The sequence below is a fragment of the Musca domestica genome, unplaced genomic scaffold (assembly GCF_030504385.1).
Source record: "Musca domestica strain aabys unplaced genomic scaffold, Musca_domestica.polishedcontigs.V.1.1 50, whole genome shotgun sequence".
Taxonomy (NCBI): domain Eukaryota; kingdom Metazoa; phylum Arthropoda; class Insecta; order Diptera; family Muscidae; genus Musca; species Musca domestica.
Genome location: NW_026712347.1, coordinates 1,272,392 through 1,290,848, shown reverse-complemented (window position 1 = coordinate 1,290,848; position 18,457 = coordinate 1,272,392). Strand labels below are relative to the sequence as shown.

The 18,457-nt window shown below is 35.8% G+C and overlaps 1 protein-coding gene across 1 annotated transcript in view; it reads right to left on the bottom strand.

The window, feature by feature from the left end:
* The window catches only part of LOC101889820 (matrix metalloproteinase-2), a 146,878-nt gene extending 135,647 nt beyond the window's left edge, over positions 1 to 11,231 (bottom strand). Inside the window, exon 1 of the mRNA XM_005185243.4 lies at positions 9,660 to 11,231. Within this exon, the coding sequence (XP_005185300.1) occupies positions 9,660 to 9,797 (138 nt within the window). The 5' untranslated portion in view covers positions 9,798 to 11,231. The remainder of the gene's footprint in view (positions 1 to 9,659) is intronic.
* Between the last annotated feature and the right edge of the window lie 7,226 nt (positions 11,232 to 18,457).

Sequence of the window (18,457 nt, the reverse complement as noted above, 5' to 3'; positions counted from 1 at the left end):
GTTTTTAGGAAATTCGAACCACAAGTGTACAAAAAGTACTAAAATGTTCTACATTTGGTACCATTTCGTATGATGTGAACGATTAGAGCTAAAACTTGAAAATTTAGAGTTAGAATCAAGATTGAAAAGTAGGGTGAAGGTAAGGAGGTAGAAGTGTGTACTCATGCATAGGAAAAGTACTAAAGGTACTTAATTTGGTATAAATTGCATTTGATGGAACGTATGGAGCTGGAAACTGATAATTTGAAATTAGCGATACTCGCAAAGGGTAGGATTGTGATATGGAGGAAGCTTTCGAAATTTGTAGTTATGTGCACGAAAAGTACTAAATGGTACTAAATTTGGTACAATTTCGATTTGGGTGAACCTCTACAGCTGAAATGTTTAAATTTGGAAATATTGCATTGTACGACGGCAGTTTAAAAAATTTGGTACAATTTGGCTTTGAATCAACCAATAGAACGGGGACTACTGTGGGAGTGTAGAATTGGGGTATGTAGGTAGTTTTAGAATTTGTTTTTATGTGTACTAAATGGTACTAAATTTGTTACAATTAAAATTTTGGTAGAATGGAAATTATATAATTTCGAAATAAGATTTCTATTGGATTTTATGATGTAGGCAGTTATGCAAATTTGTACTTGAGTGGACTAGATGGTACTGTATTTGGTACAATTTGGATTTGGTTGAATCAATACAGCTGGAATGCTGACATTTACACATAGGATTTCTGTCGGAGTGTAAGTACTTATATATACTAAATGGTCCTAAATTTGGCAAAATTTGGATTTGGGTGAACCAATAGAGCTGGTATCCTGAAAATTGTAAATATGATTTCTGTCGGAGTGTAGGACTTATATGTACTAACATGTAGAAAATACAATACATTTTGTTTTTGGGCGAACCAATAGGGGTGAAATACCAAACAATTTGGAATTGGGATTACTGTGGAAGTTTAGGATTGGAGTATGTTGGAAGCTTTGGAAATTCGTACTTATTTGTACTAAATTTGGCACAAATTGGAATTATGATTAACCGATGGAGCTGGAATTCTAAAATTTGGAATTAGAATTTGATGGAGTGCAGGATAGATTTACCAAAGTTGTTTTTGAAAATTCGTATATAAAGTTAGCGAAAGGTTATAAAATGGTACTAAACTTCTAAAATGGTACCTTTGGTATTAGATAGAACTAAAAACTTGAAATCTGGTATGAGTATAAAGGTTGGCAAGTAAGTTTAATAAATGAAGGTGGTTTTGAAAATATGTACTAGTAGCGTGCGATCTGTACTAAATGGTACTGAATTTGGAACAGCTTGGTTCAGGGTGACCGGATGAAGCTGGGATTTGGAATTTTGTATTGGGGTCCCTATTGGTAGTAAAGTGGGCATTTTCGAAATGTGTACCATAAGTGCACGAAAGGTACTAAATAGTACTATATTTGATACAATTAAGGTTTGGGTGAACAAATAATGCTAGAACTCAAAAATTTGATATTGAGGTTCATGCGTAGCCTGGACATATGGAGGTCATTCCGGAAATGTGTAATATGATTGTACACAAAATCCTGATTGGTACTATATTTGGTATCGAGTGAAGGGATATAATATACTGAAATTTGATTTTAAGATCATTGTTGGTTTCAGTTTGAGATTTGGCGATGGTTTGGAAATGCATTCCACATTTGTACAAAATGATACTAAATTTTGTATTGAGTGACGGGATAGGTCTGGATTCCGCTAAAAATCTAATATTTCATTGTTTGGTATTCGAAATTGAATAGGTTTGGTACTGAAATTGAGATATGGAAGTGGTATTAGACATATGTACTATAGCTGTACAAGAAGTACAAAATAGTGCCACATTTAATATTGGGTGAAGGAATTGAGCTTAAATTCTGAATTTTGATATAGATTTTATATATCACTGTTGGTGCCTGTGGTCAAGATATGAAGGTGATTTGGGAAAAGTGTACAATAATTGTTTGAAAAGTACAGAACGGTACTACATTTTGGTATTCAGAGATGGAATAAAAATAAAATTCTGAAATTTGAAATTTAGGTAGCTCATGGTATCTTTGTTTGAGATTTGAAGGTGGTTTGGAAATGCTATGCTCTATGTTTTTACGAAAAGTACTAAAAGGTACTAAATTTGGTACTGAGTGAAGAAATAATACTGGAAATGCCAAAGTACATATTGAGGAGGCTTTGGAAATGTGTACATAAATTGTACGTAAAGTACTAAATAGTTATACAATTACTATTGAGTGAAGGGATAAGGCTGGAATCCTCAAATTTGATATTGAGGTCTCTGTTGGAATCTGGAATTGAGATATGGAAGTAGTTTTGTAAATGCGTACCTTAATTGTTCGAAAAGTACTAACTGCTACTAACTATGGACCGCTGTTGGTGTCTAGGATGGAGAGATGTAGACTTTTTTAGATATGCATACTAAGTTTGGTGTTGGATGAAGGAATAGAGCTGAAATCCTGAAATTTGATATTGAGGCTACTGTTGATTTCTAGGATTTACATACGGAGAAGTTGAAATAATTTTGAAAAAAAAAATGGATGTGGGTCTATTGTACTTTAGAATGAAAGATTTTAAAGATCTTTTAAAGTGAAACTCAAACATTCTCCTTTTATTCTTTCCGAAAAAAGGGTAAAACTTCAATAATTTACTATGACGTACAAATTTTATATTAAACAAGTTAAAAAACATTAAGTTCCGAACTTTTCATACCCTCCACTTTAGGGTAAAGGAAACATTAGAAACCATTATGACCCAAAAATACCAATTTTTTTGACATATATGTGGGAAAATGTGGCAAAAATTATCAAAATATCGAATATCGGGAGGTGCCGCTATGGGGCTATACAAAAACGTTAACCTATACATACAATGTTGCGCCAAATGAGCTAGAACCCATTATGAACAACAAATACCAATTTATAGACAAATTCGTGAAAAAGTGGCAAAAATAATCAAAATACTGAAAATCTGGAAGGTACCGTTATACGGGAGCTATACCAAAGCGTGGACCCATACATACAATATTTCGCCACACGAACTAAGGCCGACTAGGACCTACAAAAAAAAATTTTCAGACAAATCCGTGAAAAAATGTGGCACTCATCAAAATACCGACTATCGGGAGGTACCGTTATATGGGGACTATACCAAAACGTGGACCGATATATCTCATTTTCAATACCAACCATCATAGACACAATAAAAATTGTTTTGCTAAATGTTGACACTCTACGTCAAATAATGTGGGATGTATCGTGATTTCAACAGTCAGACAGATGGACAGACAGACGGACGAATACTGTCAAACTGAAAAAATTGTGAATTTTTAGTAGTTAAAGGGCCTAACATGAATCGTAGGAACGAATCTAAAATTTTAAATAGGACTTTTCTCTGGCGAAGTATCGGGCACTTGCTAGCATTCCATATTCAAACGGACATAGGCTGAGGGTATATATCTGTCGGCAACACCGATTAATGCTTTTTAATTCGTTTTCAATTAAATTTAGCTTTTCTCCAAAGGAATCCACATTCAGATTATCACAAATTTTCTTATGCATTTCAAATATTCCAACTGATTCGAGATGCCAGCCTTGGAATTTTTCCATCCATTGAGTGAATCACACGAAAAGGGATAACAAATTTTGAGTTAACACTCAATTTGTTCCCCGTTGTGGCCGCAATGCCACACACACGCACATTCCCACACGAAACCCCATCGAAGGATAACAGGGACCATGGAAATTTGTAAACAAGAACATAGAAAGAAAATAAAATTGAGCGGAACATGAAAACAATAGAAAAAGTGAAAATTACAAGAAAATTAAGAATTAAAAGCAAAACACAGAATCGAACAACGACTAAAGCAAAATAATAGACTAAAAAAAACAACACTAAGAATTTTGTTGTGGAAGGAAAAGTCTGGCAGACTGAAGAAAATGAAACTGAACTGAAAATGAGCAAAACAAAGAAACAGAAAAAACTGAAACCGGCAATGGACGACAGACCGGCGCCAAATACTTTAATAGCTGAACAGCACACACAGAGCGATAGTACATCGAACATGGAGAGTGAGAGGGTAAATGAGAGTGAGAGAAAAAGAAAAACAAAATGTGTTTTCCTTTTTATTTTCACCAAGACGACTGTGGTGATGTTCTCAATGACGATCATAATGATGTTGCCTGATTATGATAACGACGACAATGATGATGATGATGTGATTCCTTGTTCCTTTCGTTCGCCGGTAGTTCAATAAACCCGCAACAACAAATTGTAATGACGACATTGAATATAATTTTTTTTGTCCATGCTCTGTCGTCAAAGGCACACAAAGGAAACGACGGGTATTATTTTGTCAACCGAACGGAGGAATCATCACAGCCAGCCAGTCAACATAGGGGTGAGAGGTGTTTTGTCAACGTTCTCGTTGTCCATTTACAGGCACTCAGTCAGTCATATGTGAGGCACATGTTTATTTGCCACATCGAGTGTGTGTGTATGGGGTTATTAAGGAGTGGTGCAGAAATATGGTGGTAGGAAGATATATTTTTATGTTGCAAGTGGATTAGTACAGTGAAACCCTTGTATAAATTTCTTTGATTAAATAAGTGTTTCTAATTTTGTGGACAATTGTGATAGGGGTTAAGGAACATTAAGTAACAATAGCTGGTAGTTTTAAGATCGATAAACGAGTATTGCCTATCAGCGTGTTGGGCATAACTTTGTTTCTTTGACAGACCAATTCTTTCTTAATAGCCAGAAAATGACCACATAGTGGCCAGGGTATAATGTCTTTGTGCATTTGTTTGTAACATGGAGAAGGAAGCATAGAATCACTTTCTGAGTCGATTTATGAATGTCAGTCTGTCTGCCCGTCCGTCCGTCGGTCCATGTGTTCTTGTGAAAAAATGCAGGTCGCATTTAACATCCGATTGAGATGAAATTTTCCAAACAATGTTTGTTTGGTTCAAGGACAAACCCTATGGAAATTGATGAGAATCGGTACAAATTTAGATATAGCTCCTATTTATATCTTCGACCGATATAACGTTTATTGTGCACCAAATGACCAATATCAGTCCAAATGACCTAAATTTGGCACATCCGACCGAATTTAGTCTAGAAACAAGTACAATACAGGGAGAGATAAAGAAAACTGCAACAAAGTCAAACGCCATAATTTTTACATTTTTTTCTAAACGTTCTTTAATGAAAGCAAAAAATGTCGGAAATAGCATGAAATTTTAGAATAAGTTTAGATTTGTTCCAATTGGTCACCTTTCGCACGAATTATGGCCAATGAAACCGCCACATGCTGCTCGAATGTTGCTCTGCGGTATTTTGGCCCGTCGAAGCGTTTGCTTGAAGTGATCGAAACTTTGGTATTTTTAAGTGCCAACCTTGCTTTCCAAAATACTCCAGACACAATAGTCCAACGGATTGGTATCGGGAGATTTTGGTGGTCTTTGTGCGCTGGAAATGAAGCAAGGAACCTTATTTTGTAACCATTCTTGGATGGCGCGTGATGAGTGCGATGGTGCTGAATATACAAGGTCTGTGGCCAAAATGTTTGCATGTCCAATGCTTTAATACACCTTCCAGAATATTTTCGGGATAATATTCGGCATCTATTTTGATCGGTCGATGAATACGAGCCGAGAGCGACCATCTACTGTTATGGCGGCCCATACCATCACCATGGCCGGCGCTTGAGTTCTGGTGGCCAAACGAAGGTGCACATTTTAAGCTGACCTCTTTGGCAAGTAAACACTGTCAAATTGTTTGCTTACAAACTGCTGCACAACGAATGATTTCTCATCGGAGAAAACCAAATTCGGCAGTTCACCACTTTCGGCCAAGCGAAGCAACTCTTTAGCTCTTTTGAGTCTATTTTGCAGTGTAAGTTCTTGCAGTTTTTGGAATTTCGATGGCTCATTTTTCAATATTTGCCAAATGGAATATTGCGATATGTTCAGCTCACGAGCCATTTTTCGGCCACTGCGACGCGGGTTTCGTTCAAGTCGCTTATTTACTTTTCGAACCATTTCTGCTGATGTTGCTGTTTTCCTCCGTCCACTTCCTTGACGTCGGGCTAAGCTACCAGTATCACGGTAACGAGCGATGGTACGAGACACGAAAGATTTATTCACATTTAAATGCTGAAGTGCTCTATCGATAGCCACTTGTGGTTTTCCAGCCAAATATAAAGAAATCACTCAATCACACTTGAATTCCATTGCGAATAACTTTTTTTCTAGAAAAATTCTCACCAAAATGCTTTTGTACGCTTGTAAATATTATAATGAGCTGTGACTGGACTAAGTTTAACAGCTGTCGGACGAGTGGCTTAGCAATGACAGAAGTCTGAAGTACGTTGCAGTTTTTTCATCTCAACCTGTATGTTTCATCTAATTTTGTATTAAGTCCTCCACCCCCGCATCATCAATATTTGGTGATAGCTTTCAGATACAGAATATAAAGACATCATAAATTGTATAGACATTAGTTCCAATTTGGATGTGCAGCTTCATTGACGCCTGGATTAAATACACGTGGTATTTTAGATGAAATCTCTTTGACCCTGAAAATAATACAATTTAACCACTGACAGTTGCTGTTATTGCAAATGCTAACCGCACAAAAAACCATGAATGGTAATTCTAAAGATTAAAAATACATATATATTTTCTTGGTTTTCGATTACCGTTAGTATTCATTGACTAAGTTTTTTGCATCATCGTTCAGAGAAACAAGTCAGAATTAATTTCATGATGGCTAGATAATTCGGGGCACAGAACCGAATAGGGATGGGGTAAGATGTTCGACTCTAGTTCGCTTATTGCGATTTGCAAAATTAGATCTAAACCGTGGTCGCCGCTCGGTGTACATATGTAAATAATGATTTTTAAGAATTGTAGCTCTTTGTCGAGACAATGCCGGGAAGAGTGTATAATTGATGTAGTATGTTCAACAAACTGAGGTGTGAGAAATATTAAGAATATCGGGCAGTAATTTTGGACCTCAGTAGTTCTAGAGGAATTTCAAGAGGAAAATAATAAAAATAATAAATTATACATTTTTCGTAATAAATATTGTTTTTAATAAAAAAACAGGGCGGACCGACTATATGATACCTTACACCACTATGCATATCTACCAGAGCTCCCGTGACAAAAAAGTTTAGAGCCAGTTTAGACCAAATTTAAAAAATTCTGTTGAAGGTGAAACATCTATCTAATTTGGGCTGATAATATCTGAACGAATTGATATAGAAGACGAAATTTGTTTTGCCTCATCGAAATCACGAGCTTAGACCCTAGGTGCATTTGGACCAAATCCGTTTCAGAACATTTGGAGTCGATCTAGCGATCTCCGTTCGACCGTCTGTCTCTCTGGCTGGTGCGCACGATAACTGTCGAAGAGAGTATCCGATTTGGTACAAATTTGGTACATCGTAATGTTATTATCAAGCTTAGATCGAGTTCGGAGATGGGAAATATCAGCACAATCCTTCTTTCACCGCCACCACAAAAGGTTGAGATTAAAAAAAAATATTTTACTGCTTAGAAAGAGAATTATTATCATCCGATTTTGCTTCAACTTTGCAAATCCTAATATTTGCATCAGTGCTAGGTCAGGTGCGAAAATGGACAATATCTGTCCACTCCACTAAGTACCATCCCCATAAAGGGTCAAAATTGCGAATATTTATAAGTCATCTAAAATATCATGTAACAGTCCGATTGTCTTCAAATTATACACATCATAATATTTTTATTAATCGGTATATATTTTTATTAATCGGTCTACTCCTTCCGGTACCTCCCCCACAAATGGACAAAATGTTGACAAATTATGCATCTATTAATTTGCGAAATAAGCATCCGATTGTATTCAAAATTCCAAATATCTCAATATTTCTATCAACACGTAATCAGATGTAAAGATGGGATCTGTCGGTCCACTCCTTCTGGTGCTTCCCCCACAAAGGGGTCAAAATTTCAAATAACACTGAAACTCAAAAAACGAGAAATTAGATTCCGATTCTCTTTTTAAATATCACACATCCCAATATTTTAATCAACACATAATCCGTCGACAAGTTGGCATATACCTTCTGGTACCTCTTCCATACCGGTTGAAAATTAAAAAACAAACACTATATTCTTCCGATTCTCTTTTTAAATTTCACACATCCCAATATTTTAATCGACACATAATCCGGTGAGAATTTGGCATATACCTTCTGGTACCTCTTCCATACCGGCTCAAAATTTTAAAAAAGCGCTATATTCTATTCAAATTTCGCACATCCTAATATATCTACTAACACAAGGCCTGGTGTGAATATGGAATCTATTGGTCCATTCCTTTTGGAACCTCCGCAACAAAGGGTCAAATTTTTGAATATCCAAAACGCTTACAAATGCGAAGTAAACATACGATACTCTTCAAATTTCACACATCCCAATATCTCTACTAACACAAGATCCGGTGTAAAGATGATAGATATTGGCGCACCCCTTCTGATGATCTGTATAGAATCACATTCTGACTATCTGTCCACGTATTTTTGCAAACAAAGTACAGGTCGCATTTATAGCCCGATCCAGATGAAATTTTACTCATTTGCTTGACCCAAGGACTAAACCCTATTGGAATTTGTGATAATCGGCTAAAATTTAGATATAGCTTCCATATAAATCTTCGTCAGATTTTCTTTTTATTGTGCCACAAATGTGTAATATCAGTCCAAATAGTATGACATTTTCCACATACGATCAGATTAGACCTGTAAATAAGTATGCCAAATTTGATTTGATTCGGTTAATATATAGCTATAGCTCCCATATACATTTTTCATCCGATTTGTTCTTTTTGACTTCCCCAGCCGCAATATGCACTCTGTAACAACGATATTTGGGAAAATATATCAAATACAACTCAGAAATATTTTTGCTAAATTTTATCGATATCAATTCAAATTTGGATATTGCTCCCATATATATCTTTATCCGATTTCAAGTTAATTATGCACCAAATGGGTAATATAAGCCTGAATTGAAAAGGTTCAAATGCACGGGCATATTTAGTAGAAATGGATTCAAAGGAGGTTATTCCTCTCATATATTAGGTCCGTTGGACAAACTATAATCATAATTCCAAAAAACTTTTTTGTTATGTGAAGTTCTACTAAATATGCAAAGGGGTGTAGAGTATCATAAGACCTTCTTTACATTTAAGACATTCTTTTTTTTTTTTTTTTTTTTTTTTTTTTGAAAATAGCTCCAAATCTGCAGTCTTTTGAAAAAAATATCAATCGGTATTTATCCATGTCGATATTTTCAAGAGAGTGATATTACTCATTCGAATATTTATACAAGTAATATATTTCCAAAATCACGTTAACATTGAAAACTGTAATTTATGAAATTGAAAATTGTAATTTATTTATAGTATATTTATAGATATCTATAAATATTTTCTGCATTTATGATGCAATGCTAAGCAATCATTAAATTATTTCAGTGTCCTTAGAACATTACTTAAATAATATGCCGTTATTCCATTTTTATGGGTTCCACTGTATTTTGAATTCACCATCACTACTGTCTTACACAGCAACTACTTACCAGATTATCTTCCGTAACAGCTGATTCAGATTTAGTTTGATGTTTCATATGTCTGGCTGAATATTCCATAAGAGGTTTTGAGTGAATCAAAACACTTTGTAATAAGAACAGCAATACCAGGGCGACAGTTGACGACATTTTGGTGGCAATTTTGAGATTTTATTTAAATAAAACAAATAAAATTTTGGAGAATAATTGGGTGTAATTTTTCTCTTGAATTTTAAACACTGGAATTAAATTTTTTTAGCTTTTTCTTTGTGAGACTTTTTAAGACACTTGACGGTGGTTTTTTGTATTCAACAACAAAATGGAAAACACGCAGATTGATTCGTATGAAGATGGTTGGCGTTGATGATGATTTGTTGCTTTGTTTGTTTAAAAAATAAACCGTTGGCCTTTGTGACGAAAATGGTAGAACAAAGAAATTAATTTTCTTTATAAACGAATGAATGAATGCATGAATATCTTGCTCCTTTTGTGTGATTTAAATGCGTTTTACTTAAGCTAAGCAATTATTTTATTAATTTTTTCTTTTTTATCACTTTCTTTTTGTATGCAAAATGCAAAAAAAAAGAGGCTTTGGAATCTTGGATCAGATTTTGTTTTGAAATGCACTTTTTTATTGTTGACCACTTCAGCCCTGCACTTCTAGTGTTGTTAGATGATTTGCTTTGCTTTCGTCGATGATGTGTAACGCACATGCGCCCTGTCAAATTGGAACCACGCCGAGAAACTATCACAACACGGGGACCATGCCAAGAACAAACTATCACTGAATTAGCAAATGTAGGCAAATTTTTATTCTTTATTTTGCTTTGCTTTTGTGGCTATTCAATATCCACTATTGGGCTTTCTTAAATGGCTAATTTTCGAAAAAAAAAACATGAATTATTGAATGAATTTTGTATTTTTAAATGGAAATTGAATTAAATGAATGAGCACACCCTTAACACGAATTGAGACTGACACACACGCCGCCGTTCGCTCGTTCGTTCTCTGTCGTTTACACGCACTCACTCAACACTATCGAAATTTATTGCTTTATAATTTTATTCTATTTTTTTGCTGCTTCTTTTCTACTAACACGCACCGGCTGTCGTTGTTGTAACTAAATTACGAACTAATCCCGCCGTTCATTCAACCGCCGTTGTTTTGCAGAAAATCACACAGGGACTTTAAATTTGCCACCGTTGTTATCGTTTAACGCGTTTTGAATTTTCCACCAACCAAACAAATACTACTGGAGTGGCGGTATTATTGGGTGTTGTAGGTTGTGTTGATATTTTTGTTTTGAGTCTCTTTTTTCTTTCGACGAAAATCAAAAGAAAAAATAATAAAAACGAAATTCACACAACCAATGTGCCAAGGAAACGTGCCGGGGTTTTTGTTTCACTTTTCGGGGTATTTTCTTTTTGAGTTTCGTTTCGGTTGGACGACGCGGAATAACATGTAAGCGGCGACCAACCACTTCACTAGCGTTTATGTTTGATTACTGAATTGGCTCTAGTAAGGCTTAGCGTTGCTAAAGTCAATTTTCATTATGCTCGTATCCAGTGGAAGGCACAACAAACTGACTGAACGAACTCTAAACGTGCGGTGAGCACAACAATCAAGATACGCCACACTCTCAGATACGTTGGCCTCTTCTTGTTCTTACTCGTGTGTAATGAAAATAAACATTTTGTATTTTTACCCTCTCTCTCTGAATATGTTTCGCTTCTTCTCTGAGAGCAGGCACCCAAACAGCTGATATTATTCACCAGCGATCGATCGTTTTGCCATATGCTCTCACACACCCTCGCCCACATTACGGTATTAGTGCAGGCGAACTGCGGCATTTGTGTGCACTCTATCTGTGTTTTGTAAACAAACAGTACTCATGAGAATATTTCTTTTGGACTGGATTAACAATGTTGCCAATGGCGCGTGAAATAAAAAAACGTTTGTTATTCATTGCATCATAAAATGGAAGGTCTCAATAGGAAAGTAGAGAAAATATTTTTATACCCTGCCCCTACCTAAGGATATCATGTCTGTGAATTTGTTGGTAACATGGAAAAGGAAGAGAGATAGACCCATAGTTACCTTTGAGGCTCTTCACAGAATAATTTTTGAGTCGATTTATGTTGTCAGTCCGTCCGTCTGATCATGTATTTTTGTGAAGAAAATGCAGATCGCATTCATTATCCGATTGAGATGAAATTTTCCAAACAATATTAGTTTGGCCCAAGGACTAACCCTATGGAAATTGGTGAGAATCGATTCAAATTTAGATATAGCTACAACATATATCTTCCTCCGATTTGGGGTTAGTTGTGCAGCAAATTGCCATTATCGGTCCAAATGACCTGAATTTTGATACGTCTGCCAAATTTTATCGAGATCAGTTCAGAATTGGATGTAACTCCCATATATATATTTATCCGATTTCAATTTTATTGTGCACCAAATGGCTAATATTAGCCCGAATGGATGTTTAATCCCTCACTTTCGTAATAACACTTCACAACAATGATCTTTAACACCAGATATCAGATAAAGCTCTGAAATAAGTGTCCAAAATTTTATTTGTGTCGGTTCAGATTTGGATATAGCTCCCATACATATATATTTATCCAATTTCAGGTTTATTGTGCACCAAATGACCAATATCAGCCCAAATGGACTAAATTTTGGCAATTCCGATGAAATTCAGCCCAGAAGCTAGTACTTCAAATTTTGGCTAAAATAGGTTCATATATATAGTTCATCCAATTTAGTGTTGAAGTCTTTCAAATGTATATCATTTGATACATCAGATACAGCTCGAAAATACCCCTGCTAAATTTTATTGAGATCGGTCCAGATTTTAATGTAGGTTCGATATACATCTTCATCCGATTTTGCGCTTATTGCTTGCTATATATGTAATATCCGCCCAAATTGAATTGATTTTATTTCGTATTCAACCGAATTTTTTCCGTTTGGTTAAACTCGGTCCGGTATATCTATTGCTCCAATTATCAAACTTTGATCGAGTTCGGAGATGGGTAATATGGCCCTCTTCTTTTGGTACCTACCCCCAATATGTCGGAATTTAAAAAAGAAATATAATCTACTGCGCAGAAGAGAAAGGATAATGATTTTCATCCAATTTTGAAAATCCTAATAATAGATCAGAATAAGTTTTTAATAGATCAGAATAATTTTCTAACTCTTATAAAATGTAAAGTAAGTGTCCGATTATCTTCAAATTACAGATATGACAAAGTCAAACGCCATAATTTTTACATTTTTTTTTTAAATTTTATTGAATGAAAGAAACAAATGTCGGAAATAGCATAAAAATTCGGAATAAGTTTAGATTTGTTCGAATTGGTTACCTATGGCATGAATTATGACCTTCAAACGGCCAATGAAACCGTAACACGCTGCCCAAATGTTGCTCGGCGGTATTTTGGCTCATTTCCGGCGAAGCGATTGCTTGAGGTGATCGACACTTTGGTATTTTTTAGTGCCAAACTTGCTTTTCAAAATACTCCAGACACAATAGTCCAACGGATAGGTATTCGGAGATTTTGGTGGCAATTGTGCTCTGGAAATGAAGCGAGGAACTTCATTTTGTGACCATTCTTGGGTGGGGCGTGCTGAGTGCGATGGTATTGAGTCCTGTTGGATTGCCCAAAGTCTGCGGCCAAAATTTTTGCGTGCCCAAGGCTTTAATACACCCTCCAGAATATTTTCGCGATAACATTCGGCATTTATTCTGATCCCACTGTAGATAAATACGAACGGAGAGCTACCATCGGCTGTTATGGCGGCCCACATCATTACCATGGCCGGCGCTTGAGTTCTGGTGGCCAACCGAAGGTGCAAATTTTCAGCTAACCTCTTTGGCAAGTAAACACGATCATTTTGTTTGTTTACAGACTGCTGGACAACGAATGTTATCTCATCGGAGAAAACCAAATTCGGCAGTTCACCACTTTCGGCCAAGCGAAGCAACTCTTTGGCCAAAGAGTCTATTTTCTTTCTGTTGCGGTGTAAGTTCTTGCACTTTTTAGAATTTCATTGGCTTTACCCCGAGCTCATTTTTCAATACTTGCTGAATGGAATATTGCGATATGTTCGGCTCACGAGCCATTTTTCGGCCACTGTGACTTGGGTTTCGATCAAGTCGCTTCTTTACTTTTCGAACCATTTCTGCTGATGTTGCTGTTTTCTTCCGTCCGCTTCCTTGGCGTCGGGCTACGCTACCAATATCACGGTAACGAGCATTGATACGAGACACAAAATATTTATTCACATTTAAATTCTGGAGTGCTCTAACGATAGCCACTTGTGGTTTTCCAGCCAAATATAAATAAATCACACTATCAGATTGAATTCCATCACGAATAACTTTTTTTCTGGAAAATTCTGACCAAAATGCTTTTGTACGCTTGTAAACAATATAATGAGCTGTCACTGGAATAATTTTAACAGAGAGAGTGGCTTAGGAATGACAGTAGTCTTGAGTTGGCTGCAGGTTTTTCATCATTAAAAATTGAGATTTTAGATGATTTCTAGGACCTATAATTTAATTTTTTTTTTTTTTTTGCAAAATGGTCAGGCTTAATCCCTTTACTGTTGTTTTTATAAAAACAACGTGTGTTTATTAGTGAAGATTTTTTGTAGAATATTTTGACTTTCTGCGATCCCGTTTCCTGCTCTATCCTTTATAGTATATACATTAGCAATTCCACCTCCGTATGTCAATCAAAGATACCAACAGAGACCTTAATATCAAATTTTGGGATTCCTGATCTTTTCCTTCACCCAATACCAAACATAGTACTATTTAGTATTTTTCGTACCATTATGGTACACATTTCTAAAACCATATCTCAACTACAGATATTAACAGAGACTTCAATATCAAATTGCGATATTCCAGCTCTATCCCTTCATCCTATACCCAATTGATAGGACGCAGTTACAAATCCCCCTTCATATCTTAACAGAAACTGACAGTGAAATCTACAGTAAATGTGAGGATTTAAGCTTTATCAATTGACCCTATACTAAATTTAGTACCATTTAGGGCTTTTCGAAAGTTACATATGTTTTATACGATTTGGTGTTAAGTCCCTCACATGCGAAATATGCACTACACAACAATAATATTTGATACAGGGCATCAGATACTGCTCGAAAATACCTCTGTCAAATTTTATCGAGATCGGTTCAGATTTTATTTAGCTTCGATATTCATCTTCATCCGATTTTACGGTTATTGCTCACCATATACTTGGTTGATATTACAACCCAAAGTAAATTTTTTTTTTTATATTCATATATTTTTATCTACTTCACATAAATTCCCAATATAAACTTATTTGTTACGGGAGCTATACTGAATATATATAGTGGTGTAGGGTATCATAAAGTCGGAACCCCCCGATTTTTGACCTTTCTTTACTGTTTTTATACCCTACACTATGTGTTGGGGGTATTATAAGTTTGATTCGTCTGTCCATGTTAATTTGTAATCACTCTACAGGTCGTAATTATGGTCCGATCTTCACGAAATTTAAAATGGAGGTGGGGCTAGGGTCAGAATAGAACCCTTTTGGAGATGATCGCATAATATTTAGGGGTCGAAATGCACCAAATACTGAAAAAATATAGGATTTTGCAGTAGCTATACAGGTCGCAATTATAGACCAATCGACGCGGAATTTCGCATGTAGCTAGAATTTAGGGCGGGGAAGAAGCCTACCAATTAGGGTGGTCATCGGATAATATTTAGCGGGTAAAATAGACCATATATTTTGTGTTGAAAAAATTCAACATTTTTCATTAAACCGCGAATATTTTAAATTCCGGCGAAGTCACGAAGCCATGACAAGGTTACTTCTGACCTTTACATTGATGTTAACATCCAACAAATCGGACATATAGCAAAATATGTGCGATTTATATGTCTATCAAAGAAGATATGCTTGAAAGATCTCTTATATGTCGAGAACGGCTGAACTGATTTCGACAGTTCTCATTAATTCAGAATGGCCTCTTGGCAGGAAAGAAAAAATGTCTAAAAAATCGCATAAAATATCTCTCTAAAGATGAAAATATTGATTTTGTAAAATTTTCTCATATTTTTTCAATTTTGTCATATTTTTGGCATATTTTCATTTTGAATTAAACATTTTGTAATATTTCTACAGCTAACAAAACTAAGTAGTTGGGATATCAGGATATCATATAGAGATCGCATTTATGGCCCGATCCTTACGAAATTTTGTATGGGGATAAGATGAGGATCAGAATAGAAGCCTTCTCTTTCTGGAGATGATCGCCATATATTGGTTGAAATGGACCAAAAAACTGCAAAATTGTCAGCAGGTCGTAATTATTGCCCGATCCGCACGCACATTTGAATGGGGGATACCGGGCATTGCAAAAGCCAAGCAGTTTTGGATGGCCATCCAAAAATATTCAATGTGTGAAATAGTTTGCCAACTTTTGTAGACACAATACGAAAATGTCCATTCCAGTGACTTTTTGGAGAATTCACAAATACAGGAAAGACGCACTTCTGACTATTTCGTTAACGCCGATTTCGTTGAAGAATATAGTCAAATGTCTGTATCTCATATAGATGCATTTCAGTCAAAAAACAATAATAAATGTTAATCTTTTGCCACTTCTGAGAGATTATAGGTCTTTGGGAAATATTGGTTCCAGATCTAGGAAGACCATTATCGTGCAACATCTACCAATAAATTGGAAATGAGCAAATTAGTTTAAGTTGCTATTATTCGAAAATTAGAGAACGAAACCTGATGGTTTTCTTTTATTATTTGTCACAATATCTTGTGGAATTCTTTCGAGTATCTCGCCTATATAAACAGTATCGTTTATTATAGTGTTGTAGGGTATTCAACGGTCGGCCCCGCTCGACTGTAGCCTTTGCCTACTTGTTTTTTTATTATTTATTTCTTCTTACAACCATTAAACCGAACCTTACTTAATTTTACACAATGTCATTGCAAGCAAATATTGCAATAAAAGCTAATTCAATAATTGTTATCATAGGCCAGTGTCAACAGCACAGCGCAAGTTCACACAATGAATATCTTAACAAAGTCTATTTCCTGGATGACGAATATTCTCTTTTCTTTGCACTCCCCGGGCCTTTAAACGGAAATACCCATTAAAACCATAAATTGATAAAAAAAAAACACTGCATAAAATTGCAAAGGTTGTAAAATAAATTCTCTAAATAGAGTTATCAGTCCACTGTTGTAAAATGAGTCCACAGTTCACTGTTGTAAAACGTGTTTCGGTCGAGACGTTCGTAATACCGAATATTGGGCGGGACAGTTATGTGGGTCAAATTTTAACCTGCAAAACATAGGCCCATATCATCTTCTACCTCTCTATAAAAATGAATATGCATAATTTTAATTTTGTGAATTTTTGAGAATTCTCTTTAGATTAATTCATGTTTTAAAAGTATGAAAAACAAGTAAAAAACATTAAGTTCGGCCGGGCCGAACTTTTAATACCCTCCACCTTAGGGTAATGCAAACATTAGAACCAATTATGACCCCCTTATACCGAAATTTAGACATATTCGTGGGAAAATGTGGCAAAAATCATCAAAATACCGAATATTTAAGGATGTTACAAACGGAATGACAAAGTTAATATACCCTCCTTTCCAAGCTGGAGGGTAAAAATATACTTTGATTGGAAGCTATACCGGATCGAACTTATGGTATACACAATCATGAAGAAATAAAAACATTGGAGGATACATAGCAATCATTCATGCCAATGCAGTTAATACCAATACTGGCATAACCTTAAAGCCCTGAAAATCCCGTTTTAATGTGTCTATATGCATTGAGAATTCAACTTAGCAATTATGAATAAATTATGAAATCAAATAGGTTTAAAATAAAGTGATAACCCTTAAAAATGTGCGGGGCTACATCAACACTTCAGTTCTAGGTTGACCCATGCATATAATTTATAATGTCCTAAATGATCATTTCAATGTATATATACAGAGTGAGATGAAAAAACTGCAACCGACTTCAGACTGCTGTCATTTCTAAGCCACTCGTCCGACAGCTGTTAAAATTATTCCAGTGACAGATCATTATATTGTTTACAAGCGTACAAAAGCATTTTGTGAGAATTTTCCAGAAAAAAAGTTATTCGTGATGGAATTCAAGCGTGACAGTGTGATTTCTTTATATTTGGCTGGAAAACTACAAGTGGCTATCGTTAGAGCACTCGAGCATCTAAATGTGAATAAATATTTTGTGTCTAGCACCATCGCCCGTTACCGTGATACTGGTCGCGTAGCCCGACGTCAAGGAAGTGGACGAAAGAAAACAGCAAACATCAGCAGAAATGGCTCGAAAAGTAAAGAAGCGACTTGATTGAAATGCGCGTCGCAGTGGCCGAAAAATGGCTCGTGAGCTGAACATATCGCAATAAACCATTCGGCAAATATTAAACAATGAGCTCGGAGAAAAGTCATTGAAATTCCAAAAGGTTCAAGAACTTAAACCGCAACAGAAAGTAAATAGACTCAAAAGAGCTAAAAAGTTGCTTCGCTTGGGTGAAAGTGGTGAACTGCCGAATTTGGTTTTCTCCGACGAAAAAACATTCGTTGTCCAGCAGTTTGTAAACAAACAAAATGAGCGTGTTTACTTGCCAAAGAGGTCAGCTGAAAAAGTGCACCTCCGGTTGGAAACCACAACTCAAGCGCCGGCCATGGTGATGGTGTGGGTCGCCATAACAGCCGATGGTCGCTCTCC